We start from the raw sequence: 15,572 nt of genomic DNA on the forward strand, positions 1-15,572 counted from the left end.
ATCTGATTGGTCTATTCAAATTTTCTTTAAATTCCCACTCGTAATGAATTTAAGCCATGGCGATGAGATCGGTGGTGTTGATTTACTGTCGTTTACTAATTTATTTTTCAGGGCACGGATGTATGTGCCTTTGTAGAAGTCTAAATCGGCCGTGGATTTCACTTTGTGAAAAACTCTAGCTTCCTGAAATTTGAATCTGGCCCTCTTGCCAGCGCTGATGGTCGATTTTGACATTCTTGATTTTTAGCACAGTGAGCATGTTCATTTAATCTAGTTTTTATGGGTCTCTGTGTGTGTCCTATGTAGCCAAGTGGGCAATCACTACATGGAATATAATAAATGTCCCATTGTTTATTCTGTGGTATAGCCTCCTTAGGGTGTTTGAAACAAAAGTTTTTAGTAGGCACATTTATGGCTGTAAGGTTAAACTGTTTTAAAATCTCTTTTGTCTATCCTACTTCCATAATGATACACTGTTTTGGTTGCTCATATACTTACACATCTTTTTGGTCATTTGAATGTTTGCACAAGCTTTAGGTTTCTCTTTTAGTCATTCATATGCTTTCAAACTCGTTTGGTCACTCACCCCTAATTCCTAAATTCCTTGGATCATTCACATGCTTGCAAACTCTTTTAATCATTCACAAGATTGCAATGTGGATGACCAAAAGAGTTTGCAAGCATGTGAATGACCAAAAGAGTTTGCAAGCATGTGAATGACCAAAAGAGTTTGCAAGCATGTGAATGACCAAAAGAGTTTGCAAGCATGTGAATGACTCTTTTGGTCATTAAACTAGCTTGTAAACCCTATAGGTCATTCGTTTGGTCACTCACTGGACCTAGCTCATCACTCTCTAGGCACAAGCAGATTAGTTTTACTGCCTGGTGGGGTATACACATTTTGTTGCACTCTGCCCATTCTCCTAATTTTTTTGATTCTTCATTTCTCCAATTCGTCATCCAGGGCTATAGCCTACTAAGTCCCCACTGTAAATATGCCTTTGTAGACATTCCTTTTCGATTGCCCAGGAGAACTATCTGTGCGATGTGATATTTCAAAATGTAGTGAGCTATTTGGCATTAGTTTCTTAAAGTTAATCAGTCAGCTTCACATGAAGATTTGACTGCCTTATTAAGTATGCTTATACGGGAACCTAGTCGTATGATTAGTGCTGTTATATTATGTAATGTTGTATAACATGGTAATTTGTTTGATTCAAGTGAGTAGAAGATCTGTTTGTTCTTACCGTGACGAGGATTGTCAGGAACAGCAAGATGACAGAATACACCATCCCTCTGCTATTGATTACAGCCTTTGTGATGGGGGAGGAAGAAAAACCACACATAATTAATGTCAGTGCATTTTACATGCACGATAATGGCACAAATTGTTGAAAAAACAACTTCATATCAAATGAGCCATCTCTACAGAAAATGCATAGGCAAATAAGGAACAACTTTGATTTTAAATTAAAAAAACAAACCTCAAGTGAATTGGGAGAAAATCTGACATTATGTTATTACATAGTAAGTGAAAAAATCTGCCTCTACTGAATAAGATGTTGGCCTGTTAAGAGAGTAACCCCTATATTGTAGGTGTTTAACCCTTTCAGATGGTGTATGCACAAACATAGTGGGTGCTTTTTTCATTTTAGATGTTATACACACGTTGTGTGTGTTTTGTCGAAGTCAAGGCTGAACTCCAAGGTTAAAAAAGAATATCTACAGCAAAAAAAAAACAACAACTGGAACCTCACTGTTGGCTCATTGTTGACTGAATCATATGAAATCATGCATTATGACACCATATACATGTATAGTAGTGTTATATACTCACGATCGAACCTGGTTCCACTATGGCTGTTTGTATGAACCAAGGCAGAGCCAGTCCTATGAGTATATCAAATACGTTGCTGCCGATACTGTTGGATACTGCCATGTCTCCTTGACCTTCAATCACATAAGTTTAGATGAATAGTATTAAGATTTCACATGGTAAAATGTATGTAGTTGCACATAGCGAGATCTAGAATTTTCATGCATTGTAGGTCATGATCAATGTCCGAAGAATTTGGCTAGACTGAACATTTTTTTAAATATTGAAATACACAAATATACAAAGCATACGCACATATTACATATACAAACGTATACAATATACAATCATACAATACACACAATTGACCCCAAGGAACTTGAATGTCCTTTCAGCAGGTCTATAAGGCCAAGATTACCCTATAAAAGTTTGATAAAAGATCTTTTACAAAATTAAAAAAAAAAACAAATTGGTTACATTTGCCCAAATGCAACACACACTCATTTTGGTTGCATTTTTCAAATTTTATAAAACTTTTATAATGTAATCTTGGTTTTAGGATTATATTTACTGATATTAGTTCAGCAACAGCCTTATTGTGGTTTGCACTGGTTCGTTATTGTTTCATGTTTCATAACTTTTTTTTTTTTATCCAAGTTTCGAGGATTGGTTAATTATAATATTTTTTAGAATTGATCAATCCTCGAAACTTGGAAATTAAACAATAACCAAATTCAATGATTGGGAAAAAACGTGATAAACGTCTACGTAGAAGATTTTGACAGCAATGGCTTTCTATTAAACTTCTAAGTATTCATAATGGCTATGGTAACATAACAGGGCTTCATTGTCTTTATGTAATTTAAGCCATTGCTATATGAACTGTGTTGGAGAAAGCCTACGTCCTCACATCTGGGCAGAGTTTAGCTCCTTTGCCCTCTCTAGGTCACTCTTTTGGTCATTCACATGCTCACACATGATCTAGGTCATCCACTGACCTTGTCTTTCGCTCTCTAGGCAGAGGCAGATTTATGATTTTACTATCTGTGGGGCTATACAAATTTTGCTGCCCTCCCATTCTACCAATTTTCTTGATCTATCATTCCTTAAATTTTCTGCCCCCTCCCCTGCAAACTTTCTGCCTGAGGCTATACCCCCCCCCCACCCCGTAAATATGTCTCTGATTACAGCAAGATGTATGTTGAGGCACAAAGTTGGTTAGCCACACTATTGTTTTGTAATTTGACCTTCTCCCCAGACCCTTTCGTTCAAACAGAAGAGAACAAGGACCCCGATTTAATAAGTTTTTCGGTGGCCCTTTTTGGACAATATTTTCTTCTCGTGGATATTCCTTCTCATCCACAGGAGGGAGTACTTCCTACTTGAATTGATTTTGTGATTAAATTTAGAGTGAAGAAATTTTTTTGAATAAAATCAGTTTTACTGTCTTCCGGGCTACATTTCTGTGAACTTCTCTTACAGGGGTTCTGTGCAGGGTCGTGTCAATATCTAGGCTCCAAACAAAGTGATCTTCTGTGAAACCTCGTATTTGGGTGTAAGGAACAACTTACATATTTTCATACTTACTATCGAAAATCATCGTAGTACTAAATCTCATACAGTAGGTTCTCCCATGGATATGCGGTCATAGCCGGAAGGGGGGAAAGAGTAGGTGGGTCTGTTGCCCCGGCACTGGACTAGAAGCGGTGCCGAATTCATCTTTAACTCCTCCTCCTTCATTACATGGGGACGCCAAAATGCGTACTTGCCCCGGCTGAGGTTCACGGGCCATGGCCAGATGGGTTCATGAGTCGCCCCTGAAAGAAGATCCCCGGCCTCAGGTGCATAAGGGGTTTCCATCATTATGAGATGGCCTTGCCTTAGACGTACGCAGAATTTTTTCGGGGTGGGGGGGTTTTCAGATTTATTTTCCTTCTGAGGGGGTTACGTTTTTTCCTGCAAAACAATACTATAATCTTGGCTCGGGGGAGGGGTGGTTACAACCCCCAAAACTCCCCTTTGCGCGCGCCAATGGATATAGCACCATGATTTTCGAGAATAAGTACATGTCAGTTGGATTGGTAAATGGTACTTTCAACATGCAAAAGGCTCGGAATATTACGTCATCCGTGGCTCCCCTCATCAGGAGCCGCTGTGGTGGTCGAGTAGTCATAGTAACGGACTCTCATCACGAGGACCCGGTTTCGAACCCCACCGTCGGCTGAAGTTGGTTCCAACTTCGAGGAGCGAATGCGAGCCGATCTCCCCGTTAAAGTCTCGCCACAAACAGCATCAGGTCTACAACGGTACAAATATTTAACCACTTTATGATCAAGGACGTAACGTTGCGTCCAAAATTAAAAAAATTCGTTGCGGAATAAATTCAAAAAATTTTCGGTTTATCTTCCCTCTCTTCATCACCGCGAAGCTTTGTTGCAACTATACGAGAAAAAAAAGTTCTTACTTCCGTGATGTATCCTTCTACTATATACATCCAAGAGCGAAAGAGAACAGGTAGTGAGGGTGAAAAGAGAAATCTACTTCGTACCTACTCTACTATCTAAGTATTACAGATAAGAGAGATAAGAGCATATAATAGATAAGTATCTCTCTTTTATACTTATGTATACTATTTTCCTTTCATTTGTTTTCTTTTCTTTCCTTCTCTTTTCTAACATGCGGTTAGGACAAGGTTACCATATTTATCACCGATTCGTCAAACTGGGAATCATCCGAATTTCTTGTCAATCGCTTGTAAGCGAAGCGGTTAATCGTTAAATTTCATCCTCACCTCTTCGACCCCCTGCTTCTCTTCATTGTGACTGTACAGCGGGCTATGAATTGGTTATTAGGAGGGGAGGGGGGCGTATAATGCTTTGAAGATGGCCATGGATGCAGTTTAACTATAGAAAGATCCAGTTTCAATATCTTACAAGAATTCCTCCCTTCACAACGGCATTTTTTTTAGTAATAATTCGGTTCTCGCATGATTGGATTATCAGGCCTTGATGTTCAATAATATGAGGTAACATGATCTTCTGTGGTGTTTCCCAATTGCCCCTGGAGGGGAGGGGGCGCTAGATATGGCTGTAGAATTTGTAAATATGAGAGCCTGGCGCTGAACTTAGTCGGTGGAGGGAGATGTTGGGGGGGGGGGAGGGTCTATTCCATAGAGAACTGAAAGCCTTTCCGAATTCCCTCGTGACGTTTTCAATTTTCCAAAATTAATTGGAAAAAAATAAACCGAAGTTTGCGCACCAAAAGAACTTCAGCCTTTGCGTTGCCATGGATTGGGGGGGGGGGGTCTCTTATAATACTGTATATACTGCTTGTTAATTCTTTGGTTATTGCTTCTCTGGCGAAAAATGGCGCATCGTGGGCGCATGAATTAAAGATGAGATGAGGCCCGTGTTTCTTATGGCGAAAACAAGCATATTTTATAGGAAAAGGAGGAAGAAAAAAAGATAGAATGGCTTTTTTTTTAGAAAGCGGAAGGCGCATCAAAAGAAAACGACACCTTCCCATATCTTCCGAAGACTTGTTTGTTACCAGGGTAAAGGAGGCGCTTGTGAATAAATGATGAGGCGCGCGTCATAAATTCATGCACATGTAAGAGCTTCACGAGAAGAGCCCGATGGCTGCATCACTAGTTGATCATTAATGACATCGAGTTTTCGATGGGGGGGGGGGGGGTTGATGGACATTTAAGATTCCACAAACAAGGTGGTCGACCTTTTCTGGATATTATGCTGAGGTGAACTTGGAGAGGAAATTCGTCTGGTCTCCTCCGGGAATCAAGCCCAGATCCTCTTGCAAAGCGGGCAAGTGCGATACCATATACACCACTGGAGACAACCCTGCCTTTTTCCGTTCACGCACTGGGACGTGAGGCGCTCAAGTTGTCAAAGATTTACGATGTTGTAAAACCAACTCAGAGTGCTCACTGAATTGCGATCGCCTATTCAAATATCGCGATAGATTGATTGCTCTTACACTTGCCTTGGTCACGTAGCCAAACCGAACAGGGTGGTCACAGTAGCATCGTGGACCACCGGGTAACGTTTGCAGTAATAGACTTCCAATTTACATTTACCTATTGTCAATAATGATGTAATAATGCTTGGTACGATGAAGCATTTATGGGCACCTCTTGCATGTGAGACTCACCCTACGACAAAATACCCAGTTACGGCCCTGCATAAGATAAGTGGTTAAAATTAAGTGAGCATTTGGTGAAGGCTCGTTCAAACATAAGCGACTAAGTTTGTAAATATTGTAAAAATGTCTGTCTGACCGACCTTGCCTGGCGACGATGATACTGGCGAATGCGTCGGGTACGCTGGTCCCAGCTGCCAAGAACGTGATGCCCATAATACTGTCGGGAATTCCCAAAGTGTATCCTACAAGAGTGACCTGCGGAAACGAGAAACGCATTTAATATACATCTTCGAATGCACATAGAAGATAAGGCTTAACAGAATGACTTGGCTTTATAAAATGCATTAGCGGTTAGTGTTTTCCGAATCGAAATGAAATTGTTTTCGTAAATTTTTGGGGTTCTGAAAGTTCTCGGATAGTGTTCCGCTCGTACTCGGTCGGTTTTTATGAAAAACGTTCCGCAGAAATCTCGACAGCTCCCGTAGGCGATCCGCCCGGATTCTGTCAGTTTTAACGATAAAAGTTTCGCGTGTGTGTGTGTGAATTCCGGCAACACTCCATAGGCGGTCCTCTCTGGTTCCGTCAGTTTTCACGACGGACCTCCGTCCGGATGGTGTCAGTTCTCGAAAAACGTTTAAAACTCAGTTTTCATGACAAACGTTCCGCATGAGCGTCGAGAGCACTCTCGATAGTTGATCCGCTCGGATTCTGACAGTTTTCCCGACAGACGTCCACTTGGAATTGCGTCGATTCCCGATAAACGCTCCGCTTCATCAGTTTTCACAATAAATGTTCCGCATGAATTTCGACAGCTCTCGATAGGCGATCCGCTCGGATTCCGTCACTTTTTCATGACAGGCGTCCACACACACACACATTCATTGTTTTCCGATAGACGTTCTTTCAGGCCCAGTATTAGCAAACGGGGGGGGGGGGAAGAGAGATTGCTTTTTTTTTTTCTCGCTGAACCTTTTTTACCCTCAGTGAGTTCAGCCTTGACGCCAGCGATAACACGTATATATTCTATGAACTCCTTGAGGTGAAAAAAAATCAACCCTCACACACGTTTGAGCGCACAGGATCTGAAAGGGGAGTATAGGATTCTGCTTGTTTTTACGACACGGTCCAGTCCCACAATGTGGGCAATGACTAAAATTGAGGACGAACAGTACGCAGTGTTTAAGAAAAAGTTTAGGCGCGGTAGCCCGGTCGATAAGATACTCGCCAAAGGATGTTTAGAGGTGTCGCGAGTTCGATACCCGGTTCGTCCTTGTCAGAAAACTTTCCTGACACAGGGGTACAACAAAAACGGCGACTTGACCGCAGCAAAAAATTGTTACCGCAGGGACCCCCCCCCCCATCGAGGGGTTAGCGTACCAACCTCTCGATGAGTATAAGAAACAAGCCTGCCGTTCGGAATCGGCAATAAATTGTAGGTCCCGGTCTAATTAGTCCCCGTGTGCAGAAAATGACCGTGGTGCGACAAAAATGATCAAAGAAAAAGTTTTCACTACAGACGTTACGCTTGGATTTCGCCAGTTTTCTTAACAGTTGCTTCATTGCGACATTACATACTGCTATTGTTGAGTTTGGATGTATTTTTCACTCGTCGAAGGAAAAAGTATCCAATGTTAAAGCCGTATTCTATGGACACTGGATGTTCGGGGGAAAATACAAAACAAGCGGATATACGTGGGAAGGGAGAACTCACCATCCAAACCATGACGTACGAGAAGATGGCCGTCCACGTGATCGACATGATGAAGGTTAACATGAAGAATTTCCTCCACTTGTCCTTCCGGCAGTCTGGGATGGTAAAATGCAGCACGACCAGCAGAGGAGCCTGCATCACCCACTTGAAGATCGCCAGGGGCCCTTCTTCTGTTTTGGAGACACAATTCGACTTATTAAGATTGGGGCTTTTGCATGGGGATGTCTCGAGCCTTAAGAGCCCTATCAGATTTGGACTGGAAAATGGTTTCTGCACTTACCAGACTTGGGGATCTTCTTCCAATCTGAGTCTCCCGAGACTCCCATCGATGTGCTGTTGGTGAAGAAAGATTGCATTAGTGTGTGTTCGATACATAAGTTACGTATAAATATTTCCGACAGATGGCGCTGATGTGGAATGATAGTCTAAACGGCGGCATGAATGAACGCCAGGGTCTCTGCCACCGGACTTATCCCGTTGCCGAGATCTCTTCCAGCCCAGCTTCGTGGCAGCGTCTGGAACAAAGTGAGTGCACCTAACAGTCTGAGTTTGTAGCTAGTGTTGTACTTGATATTTCAGTGCTGCCATCTATACTTCAATTTGTGAGTGAAGTGTAATGATTGAATATTTGTTACGTTGTAGGCCTGTTGCTCTCTGTGGCGAGACTTTTTAATGGGGAGATCGGCTCGCATTCGCACCTTGAAGTTGGGAACCACAGAAAACCAACTTCAGCCGACCACAAGACGGCGGTTTTGCAACTGGTTTATTTGGCGAATGCTTTTAGCTGGTAATGCTGGTGATTTTTAGTTTGTTGGAATTCGAAAAACCAAAACCACGTTGATGGCCCCAATTTGCATAGCATTGAAAGAATCTAAGATGATATCCCATTCTCCGCTATTCATACGAAGGATTCGATTTCGACAATCCTCTCAATTTCGACAGCTGGCTGATGCGAAGATGAATTAAGGAAAGAAAGAAAAGTAAACTGTCTGTTTGTGGGGGAATTGAACCCATGTCCTCTCAATTGCCCTGTGAGCGCGATAGACCACTACGCTACAAAGGTGACAAAATTCTTTCGTTTGGGCTCGTGTGCGCTGAACGGGACCGTGTTCACGAACGGTCAGACCAAACTCGGGCAGTTTTCTTTCGTGAATTCATCTCCGCATCAACCAGCTGTCGAAACCTGAAAATTTCTGCAGAAATTGAAAGGATTTTCGTCAGTGCCATCTATCGGAACGGTTTGCAAAATTGTTTCCAGATATACCTGAAGCTTTTGGCGCTTTTCCACTTGGAAATGTCGGCGGATTCGACGGAGACCTGAGATTGCACTTTACTATTTCCGGCTGTCCAATCTGCGTCTTCTTTTCTCCTGCGTTCGTGCTGTAGGTGTTAATAACGCATCATAAATTTGCATATGTAGCAATAATACGAATCTTATATACTCTGCAGGGTGTTCCAGAAACGTATACAAGCTTCCGTGTGCGATAAATTGACCGACAATTCACGCCACGCAACTCACTGAAAGGGAAATTCATCGAGAAAGTGACAGTGAGCACGTGAACAAATGTTCAAGTGAGCGAGACAAAAAAAATTTAAAATTAATAATTTATGGAAGGAAAAAGTAAAAAAAAAACCCCGTTTTTTACAAAAAAAAGTCTGAAAACAGGTAAAAAAAAGCCATTTATGTCATTCTGCCCGAACTTCCGGGCGCTATGCATTACATCGGGGGTCTCTAACCTTTCAGACACTTCGGGACAAATTCAAACTTCCCATGAAAATCACGGGCTACCAAATCAGGTAATTTAGTGACATCTTAATAGAAAGGGGCCAATGGGGTTCCGAGTTAAACAGGGACAGAAACTAATTGAAACATTTTAATTATTTTGTGAAATCATTTATTTCATTAATTATCAATTTCGATTAGTTCTGAAATTATTTTTTTTACTAATTATCAATTTTGAATAGTTCTGAATTTTTTCACTAATTATCAATTTTGATTAGTTCTGAATTTTTTCACTAATTATCAATTTTGATTAGTTTTGAAATTTTTCACTAATTATCAATTTTGATTAGTTTTGAAATTTTTCACTAATTATCAATTTTGATTAGTTCTGAATTTTTTCACTAATTATCAATTTTGATTAGTTCTGAAATGATTTTTTTCACTAATTCTGAAATTTTTTTTTGATGAAATCAATTAATTCTGAGATTAATTTTGATCTGGAATCACTTTAAATGATTCTTTAATTATTTATTTCGGTAATTCTGAAATTATTTTTACTTCTCAATGTAACTTAAAATAATGTCTTTCAATAATTATGCAGTTGTTCTTTTATTGGTAGCGAAAAATATATTTCTATCGGAAATTACGAAATTGTTTCTCTGATTGATTTATAAGTTCTTTTTTTTCATTAATTATGAAATTATTTCTTTCATTAATTCTAGAATGAATAATTTTTCAACGTTTTCAACCATTTCCTGGAAATGATCGGCGTGCTAAAGGACGAAAAGCTCACAAGGGCCAAATGTCGCCCGCGGGCCATGCGTCGAAGACCCTCCGTTACATAGAAACAAACTTCACGTTGGGTTCACTACACATACACGCACTTTTCAACATGTACAAATTCGTTAGAAATCCTTGAGAAATAATGACGAGGTGCACATGTGTGGTTTAGTAGTAGTGTCTCAAACAATAAGGCGCCGACATGAATAAATAAATCATGGACTCAAAGTCGCCACTCGTCCCGTATGTGCGGAACTCAAGCTCATACGCGGGGGGGGGGGGGGAGAGGATTCGATGCATTGTGTATTTTTTTAACTATTGTGAATTAAGGTACCTGAGTACGTTTTTCGAAAGTTCTTTTCTATAAAATGGTTCACTCTAGTGAAATTTAATGCCATTTTTTGGATAGCAAGTGTCTTAAAATGAGTGCCATTTTCTATGCAAAAAGTCATTTTTATGTAAAATTTTAAGCAAATATAATATATTTGCTTAAAATTTGATTTTATATATATATACACACACTAGCTATAATACCCGGCGCTGCCAGGGTTTTCTTCAATTATTGGGAGGATTGAAAAAGTGACAAACCATTATAAAGGAATAAACTATTATCTAGAATACTGGCAGCCATTAAAGAAGTGACAGATCATTGTAAAGGGATATTCACACATGTCTGAAACACATTGCTAGGGAAACCACGGTAACCAAAATAATTATTCCGAAAGTGATTGTTGAGGTTCAGGGAAACATTGTTGCCCGACGGTTTTTGTCTATTTTTTGCCCTGCTCTCGGGAACTTTTAAAGTAGACTATCGTTCAAGTCGGGTCCCGTTTGGTACATATGCAAAATTTTTGCGACGATTGGTCTAAAACTGTATATTTGTATAGAGAACATAGATGCACAAACACAAAATAAATTTTATAGCATTAACTTTAATTTTTTAATAGCATTTTTATTAACACTTTACTATGCTTTTTTCCATTCCATCTAATGTACGGTCTTCTTGCTTGGGGCAGCGACTACCTTACTAATCTTCAACCAATCATTTCTATTCAAAATAGAATTTTACGGTTTATTACTAATGATTATCACTCGCCTACATTTGCCCTTTATAACCGCCTACAAATATTACCCCTTCGCCATCTTTATTTTTACAAATCACTATTGCTCATTCGCAAAAATCAGTTTTCCTTTAACTTTAATACCACTCGCTCGTCCTCAAGAATAAATAGTACTTACACTCTACCACTAATACACAAAACAATAGCTAGAAAACACTTTACATATATTATTCCAAAGTTCTATAATTCACTTCCTTTAAATTTAGATACGAATGTGTCTCTGCCTACCTACAAAAAATTAATTAAATCCTATCTCTTATCTGAGACTAACATAGAAAAACACTTTTGAATTTTTTTTTTCTTTTTTAATTATGGTGTATATATATTTAATTTGTTTTTTTTTTACCTTTGAATTTATTTGTGTGTATATATATATATTTTTTTTTCTCTTCACCTTGAGCTTACACGTCCTCAGCACTTTTCTTTTTATTTCCTTGTAAATTTTTCCTCCATGTTAATTACTCAAAACACCACCACCATGGTTGTCACTGTTTAATTATATATCTTGTTAATCCCCCCCCCCTTTTTTTCCGTTCCTATAATTCTATTGTGTATTATTTTCACTTTGTTAGACGATTTGTCTATGTATTAAATATCCAGTATGAGCCATTCCTCGCTCCTTGGGTATACTCTATCAATTGTATATGTACACTTTTGATGCTTGAATTAAAATTAAAAAAAAAAAAAAAAAAACTAACTATAAAATACCCGGCACTGCTCGGGATTTCTTCAACCAAACATTCAACAAAATCACCGAAACCATGAGTGGCTTTGTGAGAATGCGATTCCGGCACCGAAAAATGACAGTGTGAACAAGATCAACGAAAAAGTCCTAAAAACTATTCCGGGAGACTCCACATCTTACAAATCGGTTGACACTGTCACAGACACAGCGCAGACAGTTCTGTATCCTGCAGAATTTCTGAACTCTTTGGATATTCCGGGTGTGCCACCACACAACTTGACCCTCAAAGTCGGAGCACCTATAATGCTTTTTTAAAAATTTGGAGACACCAAGACTCTGCAATGGCAACAGACTCTGTGTGAAGAAATTGAAGGATTACATCACTGAAGCAACGATTTTAACTGGATGTGCCAAAGGAGAAGACGTCTTCATTACACGTATCCCAATTATAACTGAAGAAATTCCATTCACTTTAAAGCGATTACAGTTCCCGGTTCGTTTAGCTTTTGCCATGACAATCAACAAAGCGCAAGGCCAGTCGTTAGAAGTGGCAGGTATCAACCTATTCGAGCCCTGTTTTTCACACGGACAGCTTTTCGTTGCCTGTTCGCGTGTTGGAAATCCGAAAAATTTGTACATCTACACACCAGATGGGAAAACAAGAAATATTGTGTATCCACAAGCGATTGTCTGAAGTTTTTAATTAAAATATTTAAAAATAAAAGTAATTTTTCCTTACTTGATGCAGACAATTTTTTTGATTAAGAAATAATTTAATAAGCTATACATATATACATTTTTTACGGGACGGGCAACGTCGCCGGGTATCAGCTAGTAAAAAATGAAAATCGATATTTTCTTCAAAAACGACGTTTTAAAACGTGGTCGGATCGCTTAAACGAAATTTATTGAGGTGGGGAGGCTAAAACAGCCTCACCCCTAAGTTCCGGTGCCTACGTCGAAAAATGAATCATACGTAAGGCGTAAATGATTTGCGAAATGACGAATGTCTGAATCGAATCTATTTTTGGAATGAGACATCTACGAATGACAAGTTATTAGCGGAGCGATTGTATTTCAACTGGTACAACATAAACATACGTTTAGCAAACATCTTCAAAAAAACCAAAAAAACATATATATACCGGTAGGGGGAGTGGACGAAGAAGCAAGATGGCCGAAAGTGAAACCTTAGAAGCAAAAGTTTTCCTTTCTTCGGAAAATTTTCTGTTTTTCTACTTAAAGAGAAGGAAACGAGAGAAGCTTTAGAAAAGCCTTTTCCGTATCGAGTGTCGTTTCTCTTCCATCAGCGCGTGGGAAGTTTGGCAATACACACACAAAAACAAATAAAAACTGAAATCCGAGTCGAAAAGAAGCTTAAAAAACGGTGGCGGATCACAACTCGGAAAACACGAGTCTTGGGGAAACTACATGGGGGTGTATATTTCTCTTTTTTGTTTTGTTTTTTAGAAGCAGAAAAAACTACATGAAATGGATTTCTTTATGTTCGACATCTTTGAAGTTGTTTGCGAGCACCGGGTGCTCACTAGAATGCCCAAGTGTGCTTTTATGGTTTTGCCGCTTGTGGGATATACACATTTCATCACCCTTTGAAGTTTCTCATTGCTCAAATTGGCCGTCCTGGGCTATAGCTTGCTCAGTTCCCCACGTAAATGGGACCCTGTGTCTGAGGCACGGGAGTGCATAATAGAGACTACAGACGAAAACAATTGCATTGTTTTGTTCTACACCGAACATATTCGAGAAGCGAGGCGGAGGAGAGAAAGAGGTCACTCAATGAGATGCGCGACTTGAACAATCCTGTTTCCTTTCATCTCGATCTGCTGATTGCTCCGCGTGTTTCGTTTTTTTTTGTTTCACTCTTCTGCGGAGTCGATCATCATCATCATCACACCCTTACAATTTCAGAACACACCCGATCACACACACACACACACATTTTCTCCATCACCGTCCTTCACACTGTGCAGATATCTCTTCCTCTACTCCTATGCATTTTTTCTTCCTGGTCACAATTCTTGTAACTCGTACCTCTTCGCTCCACTATGAGCGCAGCTTGAGTCATTATTGTTACGAACTATGGAGGATAGATGGCGCAATTATTTATCGCAATATTCTGTTGGCAACCGGTTTCGGTTAAGCGCAAGGATGTGCGATTGGTGGAGGGCGTGTAGAGAAAATTCCAGAAAGATCTACTCCCAGACAGTGGCGCCACAAACCTGGTACTAAGAAATAGAAATTTGTGGAATGTTCTTTTTTTCGAAGTTTCTATTTCCTTGTACCAGGTTTGTGGTGCCACTGTCTGGGAGTAGATCGCTGTGGAATTTTCTCTACACACGCCCTCCGTCAGTTCTCCCCCAATCGCACATCCTTGCGGTTAACCAAAACCGGTATCAACTCTCGTTGCCAACAGAAGATTGCGATAAAGAATTGCGCCATCTATCCTGCATAGTTCGTAACACTATTTAGGTCGTTTACGAGTTTTCAGACTCTCTAAGTCAGTGGTTCTCGACCTTTGGAAGCCCGCGGCCCGGTAAATCTCTTTTGTGTAAGTGAAAAGCCCGGTCACTCACAATTAACGAGAAATTAATGGGAAAAATGAAAGTGCGAAGCACTCACGGCCCGGTGCTACGCCGCGGCCCGACGCTTGAAAAGTGCCCTAGGTCACTCTTTTCGTTCCTCGCTCACTAGGTCATTCTTTTGGTGACACCCATGCTTACACACACTGTAGATCACCCTTTTGGTCACTCATTGACCTGGCCCCTCGCCACTTTCATTTCGTCACTGGTCACTTTTTTGTTCACTCCATATGCTTTCACACTCAAGGCCACTCTTTTGACGATTCCCATGCTTACTGGGCATCATGTATGATGGGCTCTCACTCACTACCCTCGCATCTTTCTCTCTACTCACTCTTTTGGTTGCCCAAATGGTTGCACATTCTCTAGATCACTCTTGGATCACATACTTGCATACTCTATATGCCGCTGTTTTGGTCGCTCACATGATTGCACATTCTTTGGTAACTATTTTGGTCTCTCACATGCTTTCACATTTTATAGGTCACTCTTTTCGCCCCTCGCTCACTATGTCACTGTTTTGGTGACCCCCATCCATACACGCTCTCAAGATCACTCTTTTGCTCGCTCATGTTTTTCCACACTCTTTATGTGACTCTTGGTCCTTCGCTCACTAGGACACCCTTTCGTTGACTGCCATGCTTGTACACTCTCTAGGTCACCCCTTTTGATCATTCACTGTGACTGATGCCTAAATCAAGATCAGTATCATGTGTCTTCTTGACTGGGAAGACTTACGTAATTGAAGTATCAATCAAGTTTTTCCGGGTATGAAATCAAGCACCTTGGATGCTTGTGATGATGTTCGTGATGTTGGTGCGATAAATACAGGTTCACACCTGCAGAATTGCTCAGAGAAAATCAGTTCAAACTGGGTTTGGGGTGTGACTGCGTAAAATAGACCATTATAATCTCCCGTGCTGTGGAGCCACGTCTCAAAACCGGTTTTTGCTCTGCGGAATTCTGCTGGTGGGGACC

General features: G+C 40.3%; 1 protein-coding gene across 1 annotated transcript in view; it reads right to left on the reverse strand.

The window, feature by feature from the left end:
* The window catches only part of LOC149085827 (sodium/potassium/calcium exchanger 3-like), a 164,455-nt gene that overhangs the window by 6,752 nt on the left and 142,131 nt on the right, over positions 1-15,572 (reverse strand). Inside the window, exons 12-17 of the mRNA XM_089232265.1 lie at positions 8,950-9,065; positions 7,966-8,018; positions 7,686-7,855; positions 6,115-6,229; positions 1,838-1,950; positions 1,248-1,313 (exon numbers count right to left, since the gene is read on the reverse strand). Coding sequence (XP_089088391.1) covers positions 1,248-1,313; positions 1,838-1,950; positions 6,115-6,229; positions 7,686-7,855; positions 7,966-8,018; positions 8,950-9,065 — 633 coding nt within the window. The remainder of the gene's footprint in view (positions 1-1,247; positions 1,314-1,837; positions 1,951-6,114; positions 6,230-7,685; positions 7,856-7,965; positions 8,019-8,949; positions 9,066-15,572) is intronic.

Source organism: Pholcus phalangioides, unplaced genomic scaffold (genome assembly GCF_987345545.1).
Source record: "Pholcus phalangioides strain wild (caught in Gottingen) unplaced genomic scaffold, Ppha-v1.0 ptg000005l_1, whole genome shotgun sequence".
In the NCBI taxonomy this organism is placed as follows: Eukaryota; Metazoa; Arthropoda; class Arachnida; order Araneae; family Pholcidae; genus Pholcus; species Pholcus phalangioides.